The sequence below is a fragment of the Portunus trituberculatus genome, chromosome 20 (genome assembly GCF_017591435.1).
Source record: "Portunus trituberculatus isolate SZX2019 chromosome 20, ASM1759143v1, whole genome shotgun sequence".
Classification (NCBI taxonomy): Eukaryota; Metazoa; Arthropoda; class Malacostraca; order Decapoda; family Portunidae; genus Portunus; species Portunus trituberculatus.
Genome location: NC_059274.1, coordinates 4523628 through 4547500, shown reverse-complemented (window position 1 = coordinate 4547500; position 23873 = coordinate 4523628). Strand labels below are relative to the sequence as shown.

The 23873-nt window shown below is 36.6% G+C and overlaps 2 protein-coding genes across 15 annotated transcripts in view; both read right to left on the bottom strand.

Moving 5' to 3' along the window:
* Positions 1-3275, bottom strand: part of LOC123506547 (tetraspanin-18-like) — a 28985-nt gene extending 25710 nt beyond the window's left edge. The window contains exon 1 of one of the 2 annotated variants that reach the window (XM_045258734.1): positions 2639-3275. In XM_045258734.1, the coding sequence (XP_045114669.1) occupies positions 2639-2731 (93 nt within the window). In that variant the 5' untranslated portion in view covers positions 2732-3275. Of the gene's footprint in view, positions 1-1312; positions 1498-2638 lie in introns of those variants that run through there. The other variant, XM_045258733.1, reaches the window with a different exon arrangement.
* Positions 3276-4348: 1073 nt separating this feature from the next.
* Positions 4349-23861, bottom strand: LOC123506544 (uncharacterized protein F09G8.5-like). Of its 13 annotated transcripts, none has more exons than XM_045258713.1 (13): positions 23701-23861; positions 22107-22172; positions 21804-21971; positions 21270-21386; positions 20807-20960; positions 18189-18353; positions 17239-17337; positions 14917-15015; positions 13700-13944; positions 11432-11468; positions 10844-10981; positions 10273-10413; positions 4349-10158 (listed from the first exon to the last, which is right to left on the bottom strand). In XM_045258713.1, the coding sequence occupies exons 1-13, from the start codon at positions 23778-23780 to the stop codon at positions 10048-10050; spliced, it is 1620 nt and encodes a 539-aa protein (XP_045114648.1). In that variant the 5' UTR covers positions 23781-23861; the 3' UTR covers positions 4349-10047. The 13 variants fall into 13 exon arrangements, with proteins under 13 accessions (XP_045114648.1, XP_045114649.1, XP_045114650.1 ...); XM_045258714.1 differs by having other exon boundaries at positions 18189-18308; XM_045258715.1 differs by having other exon boundaries at positions 13787-13944; positions 23701-23860.
* Positions 23862-23873: the final 12 nt, after the last annotated feature.

Sequence of the window (23873 nt, the reverse complement as noted above, 5' to 3'; positions counted from 1 at the left end):
TTTCACAGACTAGTGAGAACTGCAAGGATTTACAAGGGTGTTTATGATTCCAATGATAGTTTGACAAAAGTTGTGCCTAATTAAAGCGATAAAATGTTGTTTCAGTAACAAATCGTGATGAAAGAGAAGAAACAGAGCATTAACAAGTTACATCAGTAATAACAATTATTTGTAAATTAACCATAAGACCACAGATAACAACGAAGATTAAAAATCAATAAAGAAAAAAACAACCCACTGCAAAAAGCTGATTCCACGACCATTACTGGGGATATGCTGGGAATCATGGTCGGAATTATGAAATGCTTTCTTCTCTCACCAGGACTGTCTGCAGAAGCCTGAGGTAAAAATCAGTAAGGTTCTCAGTTACGACACAGAATCCTTGCACCACATTCTTAAACACTGTTCGCTCATTACGGCTATTTATGAAGACCATGATGAAAGGCATCTGCATTATTACAGATTTTAATTTATTCAATACTAACCATTCATTATGTAAAATCCTTGTTAAGCTTACATCACTAAAATCATAAACACGCCTTTAGAAGCTACAAATAACTACAACCTGCTAAAAGTAGTTTAACGATATGCATCCTTGTCAACCTGTTAATAGAATCAGAACACTTGAATACGCCAGAAACTTCAATCTTGGAAACCCCAATAACTTATTTAGAAACCCTAGTAACTTCCTTGGAGATCCCAGTAACTTGAACGACAGCTTAACCTCTTCCATATTTATTCTGCTTATTATCTGGTGATTTTAAACAGCTTCAGAAACTAATATGGGGGATTAAAATAGCGAAGACTGTGGCTATTAATCTTTAGACAACTATAGACCGTTCCTAATGTCAAAAAAATGGTCTAATCGTACACTAATCTGAAGGCAAAAATGTCTCCCAGTACTGAAGCAGTTAATAATGAACGATACTTGTTGACTTCGTTCTTGGCGCCGCAACATCGCCGTTTCCCATATTAATGATGGTCAAGACTCCCAGACGTATGAAAATCTAACCTCTTCTGCCCATCCACCAAGACCAAACCCGCATGCACGTACTTCAGACCCTCCTCTAAAGGTCGGTACGGACGAATTGCTCAACGTTATTTCGGCCATTTAAAGTTTGTAAAGCCCCGATCCATCTGTTTGCGGGGTCATTGTGCTGCTGCTATCTAGTAAACTCCTGCGACTATGTTATATGGCAAAAATAACTCAAAACCTTCTCTGACCAATATTGTAGGTTTAATGGTCACACGTACAGACAAGGAAGGTGAAGTTTAAGGTCGAGTACACACACGCACATACATACATACATACGTCTGGCAGGTGCGACGCGAGAACTGGGTTGTGGGGGGTGACGAGCTGGCGTGTTTGACTGGATCCTACTCTGTATACATGATGATGACGCATTTGTTCATTACCGGCCATTCCATGCACACGTCAAGTCAACACGAGTTTAAAATCTTGCTCCACATATCACAGCGCGACTCACGTTCTTCCAGCGACCATTTGTGTGTGCGCGTTGCTCGTTAACTTTTTTTTTCTTTAACCCTTAACGAGTGCGGTCTAGACATGCTTCGAAACCATGAAACACCTCAATTGCCTCTAACGATGTAGATTTGCTTGCCTTCCTATAATGGTGATGTCTGACAGTAACAATAGCGGTGGTGATGGTAATGGTAGTGTAGTGGTTGATGATGGGATTACGTGCTCACGTGGTGATCATGGCAAGGATGAGGTGGTGGTGATGGTGGATATAATGGTGAAAGAGATGGTGGTAGTGGTGGTGATTGAGGTGGTAGGGGAGGAGAGTTCATGGTAAGGTTAGTGGTAGTGGTAGTGGTGGTAGTGGTGGTGGTGGTGGTGGGAGCGGTAGCGTTACTGGTGGTGGTTGTGGTTATAGTTTGACATGCCACTTTGTTTTTCAATACGAACATGGTACGGGTGATGGGGATTGTATTTCTTTATGTAAATAAAGGACGGTTATATGACAGTTGAATTGTGCACATGTGCCTTTTTCACTTAAAAGCAAGTGTTATTTGACAATAAAATAATACTGCAGCTTTCTTTATTATTATTATTATTAGTAGTAGTAGTAGTATAAGGAAATCAATTTACTACGTGTTTTCCATACGTTTTTTGTGCACATGTGCCTTTTTCACTTAAAAGCAAGTGTTATTTGACAATAAAATAATACTGCAGCTTTCTTTATTATTATTAGTAGTAGTAGTATTAGTAGTATAAGGAAATCAATTTACTACGTGTTTTCCATACGTTTTTTTTTTTTTTTTAACTGGAAAGATATCTGCTGATTTTTCACATTTCTTTACGTGCCTCGGATCCCCTTCATACAAGACATATTACTTTTCTGTGCAAACACACACACACACACACACACACACACACACACACACACACACACACACACAACGATCATTCCATATGAATATATAAGAAAAATAATCAATGAAAATAAATACTAATTAATATAGCACAATATTTTGTCATTCAAGAAGGCAAGGTAAAACTAAAGAGATGACAAGGTTTTTACTGACTGGGAATAAATGAGTTGAATAAACTAATAATGATCAATCACACACACACACACACACACACATTGAAATAAGCACTGCATGTACTCACGAACTGGAAGACAGAGATTGCGGTGAGGACGTGCCGCATCCACCCTATCACCTTGTTGTCCCTGCCGAACAAGCTGGGACACCTCACGTCCATGGTTGTCTGAGAGCTGTCCGAAGCGCGGCGGGCGGAGCTATGTTGTGGTAACAGCGATGCGGGTCACCACTTGCGGAGTGTCTACTTAGGGGTGACGAAGGACGCCAGATAAACTAATGCATGCGGCTTGCAGTGTCACTCGTTAACTGTGTACTTTTTTTTCTCTCTCGTTCCTACCAGCAAGGCTAGTGAGGGAGGCGGTGAAGTAGGTGGCTGCCGCGTGCCGTTAGTGTCCTGCGGTGGGAAGCTAGTGTTGGTCACGTGCCCGGCTTTTGCAGCAGTGTGGGTTACAAGGCACATGAACTATCTTACAAAGAGATGCGGTTAAATGTTTCCTGGTTTTGCCTTGTAGTGACAGGAAACAGCGTGGACACGGAAGGATCCCGCACACAAGCGACCCACGTTTCCTCCCCAATGTCTATGCGACTACTGACTCTAGCACAGGTTCCCTGACTTCCCTCTGAGTCTGTGCTGCGCCGCTGCCTTGCGCTCTCAGCGTTGGTTGGTGACTGCACACTTTCTACCGCGGTCCGCGGCAGCGCATTACCAGCTTTCACTGCGGCTGGAGAGGTTGTGTATGGAAACAAACATCTGTTACTTACATCATATGGTTCGCTTTTCACCTCACAAACGTATGCCGCAGCTGCTACTTTCTACTTTGCATAAAACAGCACCATCTTATTTTGAATTGGCCACCTGTGTTAAGGCAATTAAGATCACAACCAGTAGGCTGTAGTAGTTTATTCGTAGGCCTAACGCATGGCTCACCTGCTCAGTCTCAAAGATCACTCTCTTGGAAAAGTTACTGTGTAAATTTACATATGAAAATCTACGATGTTTTCTTGGAAAGTTTTCGCCTAAGCTTACTTACACTGAATTACCATGATTGATCATCTTGTCAGCACTGTTTTCTCTCGGGGATTATGTGGCGAACACGTGCATTATAACTCTTAGCACTTCTTGCTATGGAGTAAATTTATGGAAAAAAAAATGATTGACTGAATCGAAATTACGCACCGGACACCAATTTTTCAAAAGAAAAAGAAAGTAGCTACACAGACGCCACCAATCGTTACGTAATTAATAGCATCCACCTTGCACCGCGGCAGGAGAGGTTGTTATCTAAATGGTGGATTCCATCCACGGAACAGTAACGCACCCAGGCCATAATGACCATCCTACGTGTCTCAGATTCACTCCGAGAAAAGTTTGTTCCAAAGTGTTAGGAATACCGCAGCAAAAGTTGGCCAAACCCCGCACCGCTAATAGATGAAACGCCAACCCAAAGACTGTCATCTGTCGCCAGCTTCTCGGTGGCCTGCTGAAGTTGGAAGTTGAAGTAGTACATATAGATAAACGAGCCATTCTATTGCTAATGCGTTCAGTTTGCAAGCTTAGAATACGGCGAATGACACACCATAGTTTACCTCTGAAATAGACCATGATCCTGTACTCGACTCTTAATAGAAAGTGCGAAGATTTCATCAGCATCGTGTTGGTCATAACGGTTGTCCATTCGAATTGTTCTACAGGAGTCACCCAAGCAAAACCCAAGAGTCTAACAGTTTTTCGTCCTAAAGACATATGAAACGAAATCTGGTTAGAAACATATTTACATCATCTATATTAATTTTATTTGTGATTAATTTCAATCAGTATTATTACATAAGTTATCAATTCAATAAGATAAGATCCCAAAGGAGTTAGGAATCTTATTTGTCTATGCCTCAAACCCCCCAGGATGTAGCAAGTTGTAGACAGAATCACAAAACTTACACAGATGCAGCATAGTCAATAATGTTACCAATATTTGAGTGGTGTGACCTGCATTTCCTTTGATGCCTAACACGTCAGTCTGTCACAACAACCTTCAGGCCGTGGCTGCCTCTCTATTACCTCTTGCTTTACACAATAGGCAGAAGTCTGATCAGTACTAACACAATGTTATGACGCATACACAAGCAAGATATGAGTGGAACATTCCACCATCTTGTATTGAGGATAGGAGAGGAAATAGCTAATCAATTGAAAAATTAAGTAAACTTAACTGAAAATGCACAATAGCCCTTTTATTACATTGCCAATGTACATAGTTCTGAGGAAGTGGCTGTTCACTAGCGAAGTTGTAGTATACATATGCTCATCTAATATATTAATGTGTCTAGTCCTTATACTATGAATCACAGATCAATCAAACTGGTTACAGATAAGACAAAGCATTCCAGCATTTCTGAGCTGCCCCAGAGAGGTGACACCAAGGTCCACTGTGGCTGTGTGGCCGTCTTGCCTCCACCCTCACAACACAAAGCAACTCAATCCCTCAAACACTAAAGAATGTTACAATCAACATTCCAATGACCTTGGTAGATTAGCTGTATGATAACATTAATAATAATAATAATAATAATAATAATAATAATAATAATAATAATAATAATAATATCTAATATCTGGCCTACTAGCAAGTAAATGAGGTGGCACACTAACCAACATGAGAATGCATGAATATACTCAAACTTTTATAAATTATCAGATTTCTTCATACAACATTTTAGTCAGATTAAATAAAGAATTCACAATCCAACAATATTAACTGTATACATTTTCCTTTCACACACATTCATTCCTTGATGCATTTTAAAACTTCATCCTTTTGAAACAGTTTTATGTAATTTCTGGCATTTTTTCATAAAATAATGTTTCTTACTACACCTCTCGTTCCATTATTGTGACATGGAATCATGAGATTGCCAACATAAGAGGTACCATATCAATAATGCAAGCTAAAAATGGATAAGAAAACATCTCCTTTTTTGTGAGGTAAAGGTGGTGATAGCTCGACCTGCTGCATAGTAACCACATGTTATGCTAACACACACACACACACACACACAGCAAATTTGTAAATGTTTTGACATCAATGGCACATCACTATTACATCTAATCATGCAGTAGCCAATATAAAATTATAATTTTCAATTGCTATCTGATACCAATTAATATTTTGTCACTGATCAAATAGGAACGATAGTTTTCAATAAACTCTTACTTATAAATAGCAGTTATATCATATATATTCTGTACCATGTTTTAATAATTAGTTTGCGATAAACTGCATTCAAAACATAATCAACTCAACAGCTCCTTTATATATATCTTCAGTCAGCCAATATCTTACAAATGCCTAAAAACAAACAAAAATTAGCATCACTGTACCACACAAAACTGGATTCTGAGAACACAACATTAAACAACCAAACAACATTCATCAAGGAGTGAATCAGCACACTGAGTACAAAATACAACTCAAGATTATTCAACCTATATCAGTCATTCATTAGTATACTTTTGTATAGTTCTAGTTACACATATATAAGGAAGGAAATATAAGATAATTTCAGCACAAGTTTTAAGGCCCTTAGACAAGTTAATAAAAAACAAGAAAGCACCACACATCACAGATATGGTGCAATGTTAAGTCAAAGGACAGATGGTAATGAAGACGGACACTGAAAAACAATGTCATAAAGGAATAACTTGAACTGAAATGTTTGATTAAACAAATAATCTTTATCCCTCAAGCTAAAATAAACCCAACAGCAGCCCATAACCATCTCCTCAAGGGCTCTAGTGTGACTGGTCCCATAACTCAACTGCACTACAATATTTGGTCTCCCCTGAATACTACCAGCTGCAGACAAAACATTTATCGTCACACAAGGAAGCTACTACTCATAAAGACCTATATATGGTTCCATATCAACTTCAATTAATTACCAATTTGCAATAATAGTACAAGTTCAGCAGTTACAATAATGGCAGAAAATTAAGAAAGTAAAACTACTGAACATCATGAATAATGAATTGCTAATATTACACAGTTCCACTTCTCAACATTCATTTAGAATACATATCTTTCATTTCTTATACAGTATGATATTAAATCTAATATGTAATTGAAGCACATGAGGATGTGTGGTAGATGCAGGAGGGGAGGTTGTTGATAATGACAAGAGGAAGTGACATTGGTCAACTGCTTCCACCTAAGCTGTGATATGGAGCCAAGGCTGGTCACTGTTTGATCTTAGCAATATCAGAAACTAGTGTTGTCAAATGATGAGGTATAAATATGCACTAAAACCATTGCATTTGTCTTCAAGGAAACAAAATATTCATCTTCATTAAGATATTAATGTACTTAAATTGATCTTGAAGCAAAAGATAATTAACATATCAGACAAAATTAGGACTGAAACAGGATGAACAAGAGAACACTCACAGCAGCCACTACGAAACACTCAGTACAAAATAGCTTTACTATATATATATATATATATATATATATATATATATATATATATATATATATATATATATATATATATATATATATATATATATTACATATTGATATCCTAATCATCCAGACAGAAAATTATGGTCACATTTACTGCAGATACAGATGTGGCATGACTGATGATATGCATTTACATGTATTAAAACCAAGATGTTACTTTAGGAATGGATGCTTATGTGCTTCATATAACAACAGATAAATGGTACATGTCTTACAAGTCTGTTTTACTTTATGAAGCAGCTGAATAATCTAAGGTTGTGTATGAACCATAACATGGGATTGGTGAGAGTAATCCTTAAATTCATGTATTCAGGAAATATACTATCTTATATTTCAGTTTTGCTTCTTTGTACATGATGCTTTGGAGAACAATTTGTTTCCTGCACATAAAACACAAAACAGTATTCATTATCAATAATTCTTAGTTAACTTTGGAATCAAAATATTTTGTCAGGTTTCAAGATGATCATCTAAATCAACACTATGCAATAATAAATATTAATTGCCACAATTTTCTAGCTAAGAGTGCGCAACAGTACAACCTATAGAGTAACCACATAAAACAGCTGCATAGACAATATCAAAATAACTATTGCTACAGTAAAATATAAAAATCAAAGAATCAGCATATATCATTTAGTATTGATGCAAAACAACCAATGCAGTACCTGCACTCTTCATCTCAAGCACACAAACCTGAGCCTTTTAGTTCCTGCTGGTGGTGGAGGCATCTGAACATTATATGGATTATTGGCAAAGTCTGGCTCTCACAAACTAAACTCACTAAAAAGCATTAATTCAAAATATAACAATTCAATACAAAAGCATGACACTGTACAGAAACACAATGTCTTACCTTATTTTTAGAGCCATTCAGATAATAAATTAGAATTGCACATTTACTAAACACATTCACTAAAGCTAAAAAAGCTAAAACCATTCATTCATTTATGTATTTCTTATCTCCAATTGGCCGGATGTTGACAAATCAGGTAGACAACAAAACAATGAGAGTTTACAGGAATTCAATATTTTTCAAGTAACCTTATCCAGTTTTGAGTTAAGTTACTTGTGGCTTTGTACAAAAATAAAAATGAGGAATGGTCCTTATCACATCATCATCTAAACACCCTTCCATTTTAGCTTTCTGAAGCCTTTAGCATTGTTGACTCATCACCTAAAATATTTACCTCTCCATCCTTTGATTTACCCCCTAAAAATCAATGCATGTGAACAGTGATTATGCATTAAATATTTATAATAAATTAAGACAAAAATTCTAGTGGAAAATCTCTAAATAATAGGCAGATTCCATATCCTCAATGCTGTCTAAAAATTAAAAAATAATTCAATAATCAAATTTCTAGAATTAGAAAAACATATATGACCAAGAGCAGCATAAGACAATGATTTTGTAAAGAACTTGAAGGAAGTAGATAGCTACAAAACAAAGAGAAAAACCAGCTGGAGTAAGTTTATCAACAATGATCCTCACAACCAGTGTGGAGAAATAACAAAACAAATGATCTATCCAGCCAGGGACAGATAAACTTGCAGCCACCAGTGAAACAAGAAACCCATCACTATATAGTGAGTGGCCTCAATTTGAAAGTATGTAACAAATTAAATAATAATGAAATCCTTACAAAGGAAATTAATGAATGTGCTTCCAGTCTCCAGTCCTTGACCCAATAAAAGCATGCACCAAACTGGAGAAGCTTGACTTCCCTTCAATCATACTGCTGATGCAGAGTAGGATGAGCATGAAAACACATCAGTGGGAGATGCCACATATCACCTTGGTAAAATATTACCATCATCAATGATTGCACTTACATTTGATCTAGTATAGTGTATGACTTCCTGTATGATTGCCTAACATTATCATAACCTAATCTTTCACTGCAATAGCATCTTGTAATAATAACATTCCTTATTGCTTACTCTCCTGATGTATTCAAGTATATTCATGAAGGTCAGTCACAAATGAATTACATGGAATTTAGAAAGTCTCATGAATGCATAAAATGCTTTGTTTGTTTATACTACATCACTGGGTTTAAGTTTAAATTTTTATCTTTATCTGTTTTGAAATAAGAAATCATAAAAATTAAAATAACAAATATTCAAAATTTACATTTTCTATTTTGAAAGGTACATTATTCCCAGTCTGTAGTATTTTCTGACCAGTCATTTCTAGGAAACTAAGAAATATTTTTTGCCATCAACCTTGCCTACTAAAAATGAAAAACTTTCACAAAAAGATGTAAATTACTGTGAACTACAAAAGAAACAGTCAGTGGTATTTAGTGTACACCTTGTACTGTTAATAACATAACTCTATACTAAACTAAAATTAACAAATATCTAATATTAACTTAAAAATATCTATTAAGGTACTAGTATCAGAGAACATAATGTTAAAGCTTCAAGAGAATCATAAACCAGTAACATCACCAAGTTTTCTACACATGGAGGAAATCCTTCATGCACGTTAGAAGAGTTCTACAGATCTCTTGTTAGGGTGTTAGATCCCATAGGAATTAATATATGAGATTCTTTGCAAGAATATTATATTTGGGTAGAAAAAAGGGAGTAAAATGGGAGTTCTGTAGCCTGGGGACATGACTTCACCAATAGCACAGTTCAATAAAACAAACTAACACATTATAATACAACCTGTGTTTAGATTTTAAAAAGTAACAAAAATTAAGTACCATTCATCTCTTCTTTTCATACCATAAAGTAAAAGGCAACATAGCAGTTTATATATATATATATATATATATATATATATATATATATATATATATATATATATATATATATATATATATATATATATATATATATATATTTTCTTTGCAAGTTCCAGGCACAGATATGACTCACCACTCCCAGGAGCTCTAAGAAAGCCAGCAGCACACACCAGTAATGAGGATGGCTGCTCCACTCACACTCAGTCATCGAGCTCCTCCATGCGGCAGCGCACAGCCATCTCCACAACCTCCAGGCTGGTGTAATCCAACTCTTTCACCAGACATAACACAGCCGAGAGTAAATTTGCATTCTGATAAAAGGAAAAAAAGGCACATAATACTTATTATACCAGAAAAAGATTTCTATATTGAGCATCCTCATATTTTTTTTTTTTTTTTTCCTGTCTCCATGTAATTAAACTCACCCTAGTCTTTGGTCTGGCAGGGTAAGGTTTTGTTGGAGAGGAGCGTTCTGATGTCACAGATCTAGTGGCAGAGTCCATGTGTTGCTCTGCCTGTCGGTATGCATTATCATAGTTTTGCTGCACTGCTCTGTTTTCCCCCTGCTGTAAATGAAGAAAGTAATAAAATAGGAGAATAATAAATAAATATAGAATAGCTATTACAGGCATTTCTAATACCAAACCACTATGGAAAGTAACTAGAGAAAAGCTTGAAAGTATTTCTTTACACACACAACTATTATAATCCCTGAAGTATCATAATTCCTCTTTGACTTTTATTCTTCATATACCTTCATGAAATAAATTCTCTGAACAATTTTGGCTTGTGTCAAAGTATGAAAGATTTCATCTACTGAGCATTAAAGTATACTATTTGCCTCCACATGAAACGTATTAATGATGAGCATAAATGAAAGCAAAACAAAAAAAAATCTATAATTGTGTCTGGTTCTCTTTGCTAACCTGCGGACTTACATGATAAGGTTCGTAAAAATTTATTAATCAGCAAAACAAAATTCAACATGGCACTCACTCTGACATAGCGAGGCTCCTGCGACACTGATCTCTGTTCGTAGGCTGCAGGAGAAGGCTGCTGCACCTCAGAGGGAGGCGAGGCATACCCATAGCCGTCTCCACGACTGTATGCACGCTCACGCTCCTCAACTTCACACTTCATGAAATACAATACTCTGCTCTTAGTTCCATCTCAATAGTAATAACAAATTGGATGTTTATAATTATCATATACAAATATTACTTATTGATACTGTCATGATTTTGAAATATAAGTGAAACTTAAAATTAAGCAGATCAAAACATCAAGCAGTTTTATCAGCTTCTTCTTTTGTTTCAACTCGTGCCTTATTATTAGAGTTCCTTAAAAATTCACATAATGCATCCTTACTTAGATCTCAAAGCTGTGGTCAAAAAGGTTGAGTGAGGGATAACTTTCCAGCCATTACTTGTGAGGAAGAGAAAAGGTGTTACTAAAACTCATACCAAAATTACTCATGTCAAAAGAAGAAAATTAATGATGAACATTCTGCCTACTAATTGAACTGAAATGAGAAAACAAAATGCTACAAAATAATTAAGAAGTGAACTGCTGACTTGCACTCACCCATCGGTGGTCCCGCGGCTCCTGGCTGTAGCGCCGGCTGTCAGGAGAAAAACAAAGCGCTTAGACAAACTAAGCTTTAACTACAACACTTACATAAAAATGGTCCTAAAAAGATGTTAGAAATGTATCAATTTGGTCAAAAAACACAAAGTACTTACGCAGCATAGCTTCTGGTTAGACCATGTTGAAATGAAAGATATGAAGTTTCTACAAGCAATGAACCGCAAATATCATAATCCATTAATTATCATAACTGTCGAGTGTAAAAAATAAAAGATGGTATGCTTATTTTCAAAGCTGATAAAATGCTCTACTTATCACCAAAGTCATTTTCTTTGAATAGGTAAGATATGTCATTCTTTCACTCATTAAATAGACTACATATATTTTTTTCCTCCTTGTGATCATATGATTCTAATAATGTATTGCAAAATTTATGGAAAAATATCCTTGCAAAAGGATGATCATAGCACGTCTGCAATTATACCTCGCCAATACAATTGCTTCCCTAACAAGCAAATCACTGCATACCACACAAACTTCTCTTTCTTAATTATTCTCCCATTATACCCTTCATTATAATTACTACTGGGTTCCTATATGCCTATATACATATGATGCTTGTTGTTAAGAATTCTATGAAAGGATGGTGTTATCCCAGAGACGTTGTCTGTGTTTCTCATTCTCCAAATGGTAATGAGGATTCATAGATGAACCACATTCAAAGAAAGTTAAAACATCAAAAAATATACATAAAAATCAGTGACAGCAACAAAATTTGACTAAGATATGAAAAATTAGGATCATCATAAGTTAAGAAGTCATTACTATACAAGAGCTACTAAGACACTCAAAAGTCAAAACATGTACTTCTTATCATTTAGGAATTTTGATGTCACAATCTACACACATACAATGTTTAAGGAAGTGAAAAAAAACATGGTAAGACAGAAGTGAATTCAATAAATGTCCATAAAAGCATCCTCCACTGCCAGGAACTTGATGCAAAGTTAAAGTTAAAGTTCGTTGGTTTTAGTTCTGGTATCTACCACATTTGGCGCTCTCCAGAATGTCAGCCACGCGAGCCCAACCTCTCACTGTGGCACTCCAACCACAGCAGTAATCTCCCAATAAAAAGCTTAAACTCATGAGCCCGCGCAAGACTCTATCTGCCAACCTTAGCAATGCCAGGCCAGCACATTACCACTGTTCTAGTCAGAAGTTCTATACAGTGACACTAGGAACCATTAATTTGAACTTTTTTTACAATAAGCATACACAGGTGATGGAGAATAATCTTTGCCAGAAATTAGCAAAATCAAAATACAAAGCAAGAATCAGTAAATATCTGTCCGCAGGTCCGCTACTGCTTTGGTGAAGAATTTTATGGTAAAGTTATAAAGATTTTCAAAAGATTTTCAAAAGACTTTGCTAAAATAAATAAATATATAAATATATAAATAAATAAATAAATAAACTAAATAAAGCAATTTAATTATATTATTTTATCTGTAAAGGCAAATCTCTAAAGTAAACCACAAATGCACTCTGTCTCTCCTATCTTACTTCTACAGAAATCTTGTCCTTTTATACCTGGCACAGAAAATAGTGCCTTTATTTTAACAGAATACCTTTGATAAACGTGGTCTAACTTTTAAGCAGTTAAAGCGTTAAAGAAAAGTTTCATGGTTCTATTGGTAAGTAAATTGATATTTGTTGGGCAAACCTTCACAAAGTTCTAAGAGATGTAGAAAATTGCCAAGGTATATACAATCCTACGATATTACAGGTGCATGGGTACCTGTTATAGATCTAAATCCTAGATGGTTCATGTACTCAAAAAGTAATAATAATAATGTCTGTCATTAACTGATTCATTGCAGAGCTAATTACTAAAAGATTCAATATATATTCATGCTTTGAGGAAATTTTGATCCTACAAATGTTGTACAGTTGCTGCATTATCATATGGAACAAAAATAGTCACACACTCCACACATTCATATCAAAGCAATCACACCTATCCTTTCACAAAACATACACGATAAGGAAGGTTGGCACTGAAATGGCTGGGAAAAAATTAATACATCAATATGCAAATAGCAAACAAATACTACCACCAACAACCACCGTGCCTGGCCAGTCACCCGCCACCGCCAGGGGGCTGGGGCTGCGGCATGGCTTCATGCAGTCACGGGGCCCATGCAGGAGTGAGGTGGGTGGGTGGGTGGGTGCAGCAGTCACCATGCACGACAAGGGTGTACTCACTGAAGGGGGCATTGTGGGTTGTTGTTAGTGGCATTGTTGTCAGAATTATCTGGGGTGGGGGGAAAGTTGTTAGTGCCGCTGGTGTACCTGGGAGCCGTGTCCTCCCGGCTCAGGTAGTTAGCATTGCGTGAGTCGAATTCATAGTCAGCATTGTGAGTGCAAGAGGACTCAGGTGATGTAATGTACCCGCGTGTGTCTCCGTGGCTATCCTCGGCAACCATCTGGCTGTTGCGACGTGATGGACTCTGCAACACAGGAGGGAACACTGTAGGAACTCAACACACTGTGACAACACCCACGTGGCAGAGAGGAACTGGTAATGTTCACCAGTTATATGTCAATTTGGTTCTCTCACTTCCCTCTCTCTTTCTGCCTATGCTAACTCTCACTGTGGGATGAGTATAAGGGATCCAGCCTCAAAAAACAAAATCTAGTAATTAAAAGAGAAAACTACACTCCATTCACACCATTCCACTCTAGTTAATTAGTTACATATAGTCAAAGTTTCTACAAATCCAAATTATGAAATCTGCAATATATACATTGCTTAACCAATAAAAACTAAGAAACCAGAAGAATAGCACATCCTACCCTTGATATTAGTATTTCCATATTTGTTTAACATTAACATTAGAATCATGTCAAATATCAAAGTACTACAGTATGTCCCTTATGTTCCACCAAACTTTTGAAACTTTTTTTTTTTTTAATCAAACCTTATTTCAATGGAAAACTTGCTGTTTGAAAGTGAGGTGGCATGCCTGTGCCATACAGTAGACATGCAAGGTTGTCATGAGACACAAACACCTGAATCATACATGCCCATACATTCCAATCAAATATGCCTAGAAAAACTCATGATAATAATATTACCTTCATGACACACTTATTTTACAAGGAAATACAAATCACATGTACTACAGGTAAAGATGGTAATTCTTGGATCACCCATTCTAGACACTTAGTGAAAATAAGGAGTAGTTAGTTATCTAAACATGTTAAAAACACCCAACTAGTGTTCTCCCAAGCAAAAACATCTTCCAAACCACTGCAACAAAGTGAACCTGTGATAGACCTCTGGAGAAATCTATTAATAAGCTTTGAGGAGACAAAAGAAGGTGTTAGTGGAGAACGTTTCAGCAATGGCATTAGTGAAGACTGAACCAGTAGTACCAGCACCAGTGGCAGCCCAGAAAGGTGACTGGAGAGTGGCAGACCTGTGGCTGGTAGTAAGACTCCTGGTGTTGTCTCTCCCTGCTGTCAGCTTCCCGATAGTAGTGACCATTTGTGTTGGCGCTCTGGTAACCACTTGGTGCCTGTTATTACATTAGTGCAGTAACTTGCAAGATAAAGGTAAGCACAGAGCATTTATACTTTTAGAGATTATAGACCACAGCATTGTAATAGGAATATTTCTTATTACTAAAAGCAAGTGAATAATACTAAATATAAAATAGCAAAGCAGAATCAGTCAGCTATAAATATTCAATATATTATAAAAATTTCCAAGGTGTTTAACATAAACTCTTTAAAAGTACAATTAAGTATTATGCAAAAAGAAGACAACTGCATACTCAAAAACTATAAGGAAAAGGACATTACAAGACATTACAAGATTTACTAGTATTAAACACAAAAACTGTAAATGATTTTTTGTCTGAACCAGATAATAAATAAATAGATGTTGAAGTTTTCAAAGTTTACATGAACTTTTCACAAGCTTTGCACACATCATTCTTAGTGTTTATATTTTAATGAAGTCAGGAATTCATCTTCTGTTTAACCCTAAACAATATTAAAATAATTTGATCTAACATAGATATTTTTATCAGATCACAGCTCAAATCACCCTAACTATTCTCAACACTTGAAGATGTTTGTCTAGAAAATAAAGTAGTGTATTTCATGGATGTACATGTAATCTCTTAGGGAACAAGTTTTTCTTTCAACTTTTGATTTTGAATCTCTTGATGATCTATCAGTAATGAAACTAATATTATGATGCAAATTAATTTACTAATTTATCAATGACAATCCACAGTAATTGTTCATGAGCATTTTTATTCCCACACACAAAATAAATAAAGCCACTTGTGGGATGACTTAAATGTCTAAGGTTCAGAAAAAAAATAATTTTACAGTAAATGTGGTGGTAAAATGAAAGCCTGGCAACCACAATGACAAAATCTTCAAATCTTTCCTACTAATCACTGGAAAACTTTTACAATGAGAGCATCCATATCTAAAATTAAGATGAGTTATCTATCTAAAAAGACCATTAATTCAGGTACAGTACACTGGTTGCTATTTGTTACCCACACTCCTTATATCTTAAGCACACATGTATGAACATAAGACTGACAGTGATGACAGTTTCCTATCTTAAATTTGAATATTTGAGATAAGCCACATACATCCACTGCTCACTAGCTCAGTGGTCAAGTCTTTGGCTGTCACTCCGTTCACATTTCCACTGAACAGAAAGATATGGCTCTGCTTCAGCAAGACAATGAGGCATGTGATATGTGAAATGTCACTGCCTTACCCATGAATCAAACCAAATGTGCTCTACACTGTCACTGGAAAAGTATAGTTAGCAATCACACAGATGGGTGAATCACACACACACACACACACACACACACACACACACACACACACACACACACACACACACACACACACACACAATCTTCGGGTAGGACTGAGACCACAACACACTCCACACACCGAGAAAGCGAGGCCACAACCCCTCGAGTTACATCCCGTACCTATTTACTGCTAGGTGAACAGGGGCTACACATTAAGAGGCTTGCCCATTTGCCTCGCCGCCTCCGGGATTCGAACCCGGACCCTCTCGAGTGTGAGTCGAGCGTGCTAACCACTACACTACATGGTGTGTAGTGTGTGTGTGTGTGTGTGTGTGTGTGTGTGTGTGTGTGTGTGTGTGTGTGTGTGTGTGTGTGTGTGTGTGTGTGTGTGTGTGTGTGTGTCAAACATAAGACACAATACAGTGGTGAAGTATATGAAATATCTAGTAAATGCTAATTAGAGAAGTCTACAAACATTGAGAACTCTCCTAAGATACAAAATCTGAAATAAAGCACACATAGGCAAGGCTTGCTGAAGAAGATGACTGGACACTGTCTAGGTAGTTTCAGAAGTAGCTGAAGCCCACATCATCCTGACAGTATTGGTATTTATTATTTACCCACAACCTTTTACCTAGACGCTACATTGGTTTATGAGACATGATAATTACACTAACATAGGAGCTGTTCGAGTCCCCTGTGCCAGAATACAAAAGCATACTGTCAATACATCCGACCTACTTGATGACAGTGCTGGTTTGTGTGGCATATCATATTTTCCCTGAGGATCTCACAAGGACAGCATGCAGACATGGGAAGCCCCTCCATGTTAATAAGCTGGTGACAGAACAGGACTAGCTGGTGCTATGTTAGTTTTTCTCAACAAGAATGATGACACTTGATCCAAGGACAACTCCAAGCAAGCGTGTGTGGCACCCTCAGCCTCACCTGACTGACGGGGAGCCTCCTTGTGTACTGCGTTTGTCCTATCGATGAAGTTAACTGCTGGTGTCTCTGCTGACTTGTTCTCCTCCCTCCATAATACTGCTGCAATGTACACACCGCCCACCTTGTACCTCAACTCTTGTCTCCATCCTCCTCACTCTCAGTACCTTCCTTACTCTCCCATGTGCTATTTGGTCTTGGTGTGTGATTACTGTTTTGTTTTACATCAGACTCAGCACAATATTCAATTTTTTCAGGTTAATTTTCACTGTATCCTTAATTAGTAAGCACAGTGAGTTAAATGTTTAATGAAGTGCCTTATTAAACAGGAAGAGTTCATATATATATGATTTGTTCAAGTTTGTTAAAACAAATGTTACACCATTATTTGCAGTTCAGAAATCCCAGTATATTTACAGTACCAGTCACCTCCACCTGAATGTGTGTTTGTTTGTAACTAAGTGAAGGCATACTGTATATAATTACATACAAAAGGAATTCTGGAAGTAAATACAAAGGTGATAAATATACAGCATTAGCTAGATGTATCTGACTAAAGATCACTCAACATAGTTACACCATTTCTGCACTTCACACTAAAGATATCCAAAGATCTGTCAACATGTCTCCCAAGCATCTATGCACCTTTCTTTTCAATATCTATACAACTAATTCAACATCACAGATACTCATACATGACTATATAAGCTTATCACATTACAGTCAAATTTTGCTACCTGCACATAACATATGAAAGCTTAAGCTATGAAAAAAGATAAAAAAAGGAAAAAGACCTCAATGTTACACTCATACACCACCACATGCATAAATGGCAGTTTCTAAGATTCCCTGAGCCACAAATTGCAGAGGAAATGACGTCCAATCCTTCCTCCTGCATGGAAACAATTCTAGGAGTGTGAGGTGAAGAAGACAGGAATCAAGTAAGTATGTACCTGAGGCGAGGATCCGTGGTTAGAGTGTTGGGAGATCCTTCGTTCGGGGTCGGAAGCAGCGTAGTGGTAACCCTGCTGGCGGCGAGTAACTGGCTGCTCATCATCGTCATCGTACACATTCTGAGAGTATTCATAGCCATCATCCAAGGACTGCTCATAGACATCCTGCAACATCCCAAACATCTACAGATCTGTTGCATCACAATTTGCTAAATGTTTAAGTTCTGAGTTACAATTCAATTTACTCTAATTAAAAGTTCAATTACATATAAAGATTATGAATTAAAGTGAATTTGAACAAATAGCAAATTGTTACATTATAGTTCTTATTCTATAAATGTAGTACTTAACATAATAAGTTTTAATATTTGCAAAAATGAAGGAACTGTAAATAAAGAATGCAAAGGAAGTATGTCAATAATGATTAGTCTGTGGAAAACATGATGATGCTTGAAAATTAAGGACCATTACACTACTTTAAATAAATACAGACAGAGAAAATGTATGGAAAATTCACTCAAACTGAAAGCCATGCAAAACTAAAAGCTAAACTACAGAGATTGGTGCACTATAAATGAAATTTCAAGATAATGCAGACACAAAAGATACAGTAATAAGGGTTATTCTTTGAACTACAACTTAATTTACACTAAATGTGAAACACTAAAATGGTCAGTAAACAATATAAACCATACAAGATTAAAACATAACAGAGGTATGGGGAAGGAGTAATTCAAAGGATATGAGCAGCTTGTGCTTAATTATGAGTAAAATAATGACTCCACACTAAGAAATATGAATATATACCTAATATTATGATTTCATATGTCAATAGGGATGAATCAGATTGTTTTATATCCATATACATTCTTTTCTTTCCTGCACGGTCTTTCATTTTAAATTTGCATTATAGTTTGTTATGAAACAAAACCTTCTGAGCAATATATTCACCATCTTTTGTTGTTTTGGTCTAATGTTTGTCAATGAAATCAAATTCAACAAAGACACATTTTGTGTTTAACATAAATATCTGTATAAAAATATCTACAGTGGATTCATGGTGAAGTGAAAAATCTATGTGGAGAATTAATGTTACATTCAAATGCAATACTGCTAGTCACGCTATTTGCCACAGGAAGAGAAGGGATTAAGAGAGCCTGTGTAGATGACACCTGTGGAGGAGTAAGAGTGAAGACAACTTTTGGTGTTCTGTTATTGGTGGTAGTACTCACCGGCCTCTAGGTTGGACATCACAACTCACTTCATTCAAAACAGCTTCTTTCTAACCCAAAAATATTCAGACTTTACAATATTTGTTTATCCTAACTAGTATATGATTGCATGTAAAAAGTATTTATGTAGTATTAAAAGAAAAACAAGTGAATTACACTTTAAGAAATAATACAACATAAAATTACATTTTTATGAGTAGTTTAACTAACAAAAAATATTTCACTTTAACAAAATAATAGAAAATAATAAAAGCACAAATATTTGAATTTCCATTTCTGTATTCAAGATGCCACTAGATGAAAAGATAAAATACATAATTCTGAAACAAAAATGTAATCTACTCTTGCAGCATGGCATAGTATCCAATGGTGCAGAGTAAAACTAATGCACATGCCCTTAAGAGCTTGCATGCTCATTCTGGCATAAGTCTCCCTCACAATCATGACTAACATGCTGTTGTCTTTTATGAGAATTCATAAAATTTGAATTGCATTCATGCTTTTACTCGTGTGCCATCTCAACTGAAAAGGCTAAATGTATATAAAACAAAGGTTTTGGTCATAGAAATTAAACAGGAAAACTAAATGTAATCTAAATTGCTTTTTCAGTACAATACTGAACTGTGAAAGAAAACTTTAAGATTATACAGTCAAGTGACAAATGTGAAAAACAATGATCTTGGGTAAAACAAACGAATTATTGGGAATTAGAAAAATGTCTTAAAATAAATCATGGGGTACTTTTCATAACAAAGTAACAAGTGCTTCTGGTGATTTCATATGGTACACAGTTCAGGTGAATGCAATGAGGAACATACCCTGCTTTTGCAATGCCGAAGTCATGTAGAAGAAACACTTGGGGAAAATTTTCCCTGATTCTTAAAAAACAGAAAACTGGGCAAAGAACCTATTACACAATACTGGCACCTTCATAGGAATAAATGTTAACCAAACTAAATATTACATAATTGGATGGAATGTCTTGAAATCAGCACACCATTATATACTTTTTGATGAGGTTAAGCAGCACTAAGACAAAAGTTAACTACAATACAGTTCTGATAATGATTCTATAGTTCATTTCAAAATCATGTGAAAGCCTATAAAACCTATTAGCTCATAGCCTAAGAAAATATTTCCAATGATACCAATAATATGAATAACATAACTAATATGTATCATAATAAACTCATAAATTCTCCTAACAATCATGGTTACCTTAAGAATAAAACCAAAACAAAAATTACAAATATACAAAGGCCACATATACATGCCTTAGTTCTTTATAATGGATGAAATACCTTCCTTATTTAGAACAACTACCACATAAACATATAGCCTTCCTGAACAATACAACTCAATAGGGAGAGCAGAAAGGCCTCCTACCTGCTGAGAAGGCCGTGTTGGGGTGGTGGTCTGGGAGTATCGTCTCTCGGAGGAAGGAGGGGAGCTGTCAGACAGGCTGCTCCCTCCACCTGATTCACTCCTCAGGGACTCCCCCACACTGCTGGATCGTGGCATCTCCCTCTCCTCCCCGCCTCTGTGGGAAGGTGATGCCTTGACAGTGTGATGTATTTGCACGTAAACACAAGTTGGCTTTATATTCAGAAGATATTAAAAAAAGAAGAGAATCTGAACAAAAACAAAGTGGTTATGATTATGCAGGTTGTCAAATTCTTAACAAATATGAGAGAAAGCAAGTGAATAAAATTTCCAAGTATATTTTGCAGCATTATAACTAGGTTTGACTTCAGTGATCATGGTAGTCATTTGTAATTTGTTCACTGTGAGCCACATACTATCAACATGATGAAATAAGAAGAGTTTGCCGGGTTTCATCCCATCCTACCTGTCAGCGGGCAGAGGAATGCCACATACCATGGCCTTCTGCACTTCCTCTGAGTCCACAGCCACATTGTCCAACTTCTGCAGGTGTGGCAGTGCTCGAAGTACAGTGAGGCGGTACCTGCAACATCACACCACACACAGGCCTGAATACCTTAAATAACAAGACTGATTATGCAGGTATCAATCAAAGCCTACAGCAAATTCATTTTCGGTAGTCAACTAGTCTGCTGTACTCACTCCCACTGTGATCAGCACTCCATCTTAATGTCTCTGATTTGCTAAAAATCTATCAATTGTCAAGCTTTATAGAGACTGTCAACAAGGCAGACTCTGGGAAAACACTGAAGACAATGGACGTAAATGCAGTAGGTTACCAATTCATGACCAAATCTGTACGATATAACACCATACCATAAAAGATTAAATGCATGATAGAGAGTCATCTAAATAATAACAGGAGGCCAGTTGTTGGCATGAAATGACTCATGATACTAAAGCAACAAATGGAATATTGATGCAATGTGTAGGTACTCACTGTTCAAATTCTGCACATGGATTATCTGCTAACCAAAGACTTTTGAGTTTTGGTAGTGCACGAAGATACAGAACCTCATTGATATCTGTAATGTTGTTCTTTCTGATGTACAGTTCCTGAAGATTCTGGCAGTACTGGAAGTCTGCTAGTGTGCTGATACGATTCACACTGAAACAAAGTAAAAGTCAGACTAAAACTTTAGATACATTTCTTAATTTTTGTGGCAATTTCTATATTTGGAGTTGGGCTAATCTATAATCGCAATCCCTCACACATAATTAGTAAATGTTTATGAAGACTCACCTGAGAGACAGAACTTCAACATTTGGCAGTTTTCTCACAACTGATACATCAGAAAGTTCACTTCCCCTGTGGAGACACACATCATGTAACACGACAATACTTACACATATTATTTACATTATAAATAAGACTAGAAGTGCTTCGCTATAACACTCCCATCCTCAGTGAGTTTAAAGACATATGGTTGATATCCCGAGTATATATAAGTTAAGTGAAATCAGACCTAAGACCTTGAATTATTGGACATAACTGTACACTTTGTAGGCTATCACCAGATGACTAAAGTCGGTTGTACACAAATTATGGATTCAGAACTGTAACAAGCTTAAGCTGGAAATTTTTAAAAGCCATGTTTTTCAAGCTATAACCTTATTAATGGCTTTGTAACACTCCCATCAACTATGATTTTCTTTAGGTTCTCACTTCTCAGTCAAATAAATAGCAGATGACAGCTTCAGATTTCACTTTTGTTCAACAACTTGGACAAGTAACATGAAATGGTTCCAATACACTACAGCTTGAATCATTCTTGTGGAAATGGAATATGATGCATCAAATGTATATGACTCTGGTGCACCTTCCAGATGCACAAATCACTCACATAAACAGACACCACAGAAGGACAAACTTACACTTTCACAACACAGCACAGCACAACTTAACATCAGAGTACAAGACATTGACTATAAAATGCTGCTTTATATCTTAATATTTGAAAGCAATCCAGACTTCTGATAATAATTATGATCACAGTGATAATATAGACCAAAAGATAATACTTATTTAGAACGACGACAGGGAAACCTTGAACATGTCCATAACCACAAGATGATCTCACTGAATTAGTGACAGGAAGGTATAGTAATGGCTAAGCAACATTTTTATCATCTCATGTTGTCAGTATTCTGCAAAAAACAACAAATTTCAACGCATAATGAAGCACAGATACTTGTATTTTACCTCGACATAACCCTATATTCTGTCACTGCTGCATATCTTAACCCTTTATTTTATCTTCACTTGACATAACATCATTAGATTTAGAGCTTTGGATTACTACATGACCAGTACTAGCATTATAATATATAGCTAAAGTTGACCAGCCAATCATTACTGAATACCCTCCCCAATTCTTTCTGCACCTGACAGCACCATAACAGTAGAGCTAGATTTCTAGAAGTCTTGGATGAAAACTACATAATTGGTGTTTGTACTGTTATTTTGACATATTCCTAAGTAACCTGGACACCTGATCGTAGCTGAATACCACATCACATTTCCTGTACCTGCACCTGACACACCAACACCATAAAAGTACAGTTAGTTGCCTCAAAACACGTCGTGGATGAATGACACCTATCACATTGGATAGCACCATGACAAGACCATGATTTCCATTCACACAACAAATATAGCCACGACAGCACCAAATTATCATCATGCTACTCATTCTGCATCTATCGTCACCTCTAATAAGTAAGTGTGTAGCCTGGAGAGCACGCATACACATTCTCATCACACGCACACACACACACACACCTGCCCTCTCCTCTCGTCACTCTCTCCTCCACACATCATTTTCTCCTGCACTAACCAACAGTTGAGCTTCTTGACGTTGTGTATATCCGACCCCCTGGACCGGGCCACCACCATGTCCTCTGTTAACTTGACCATCGTGAGGAAATGATCACCAGAGACACACCACCGCTGCCTGCACCGCCACACCTGACCGCTCTGTTTACCTGCGCCCTCCAGATACTCCCTAAA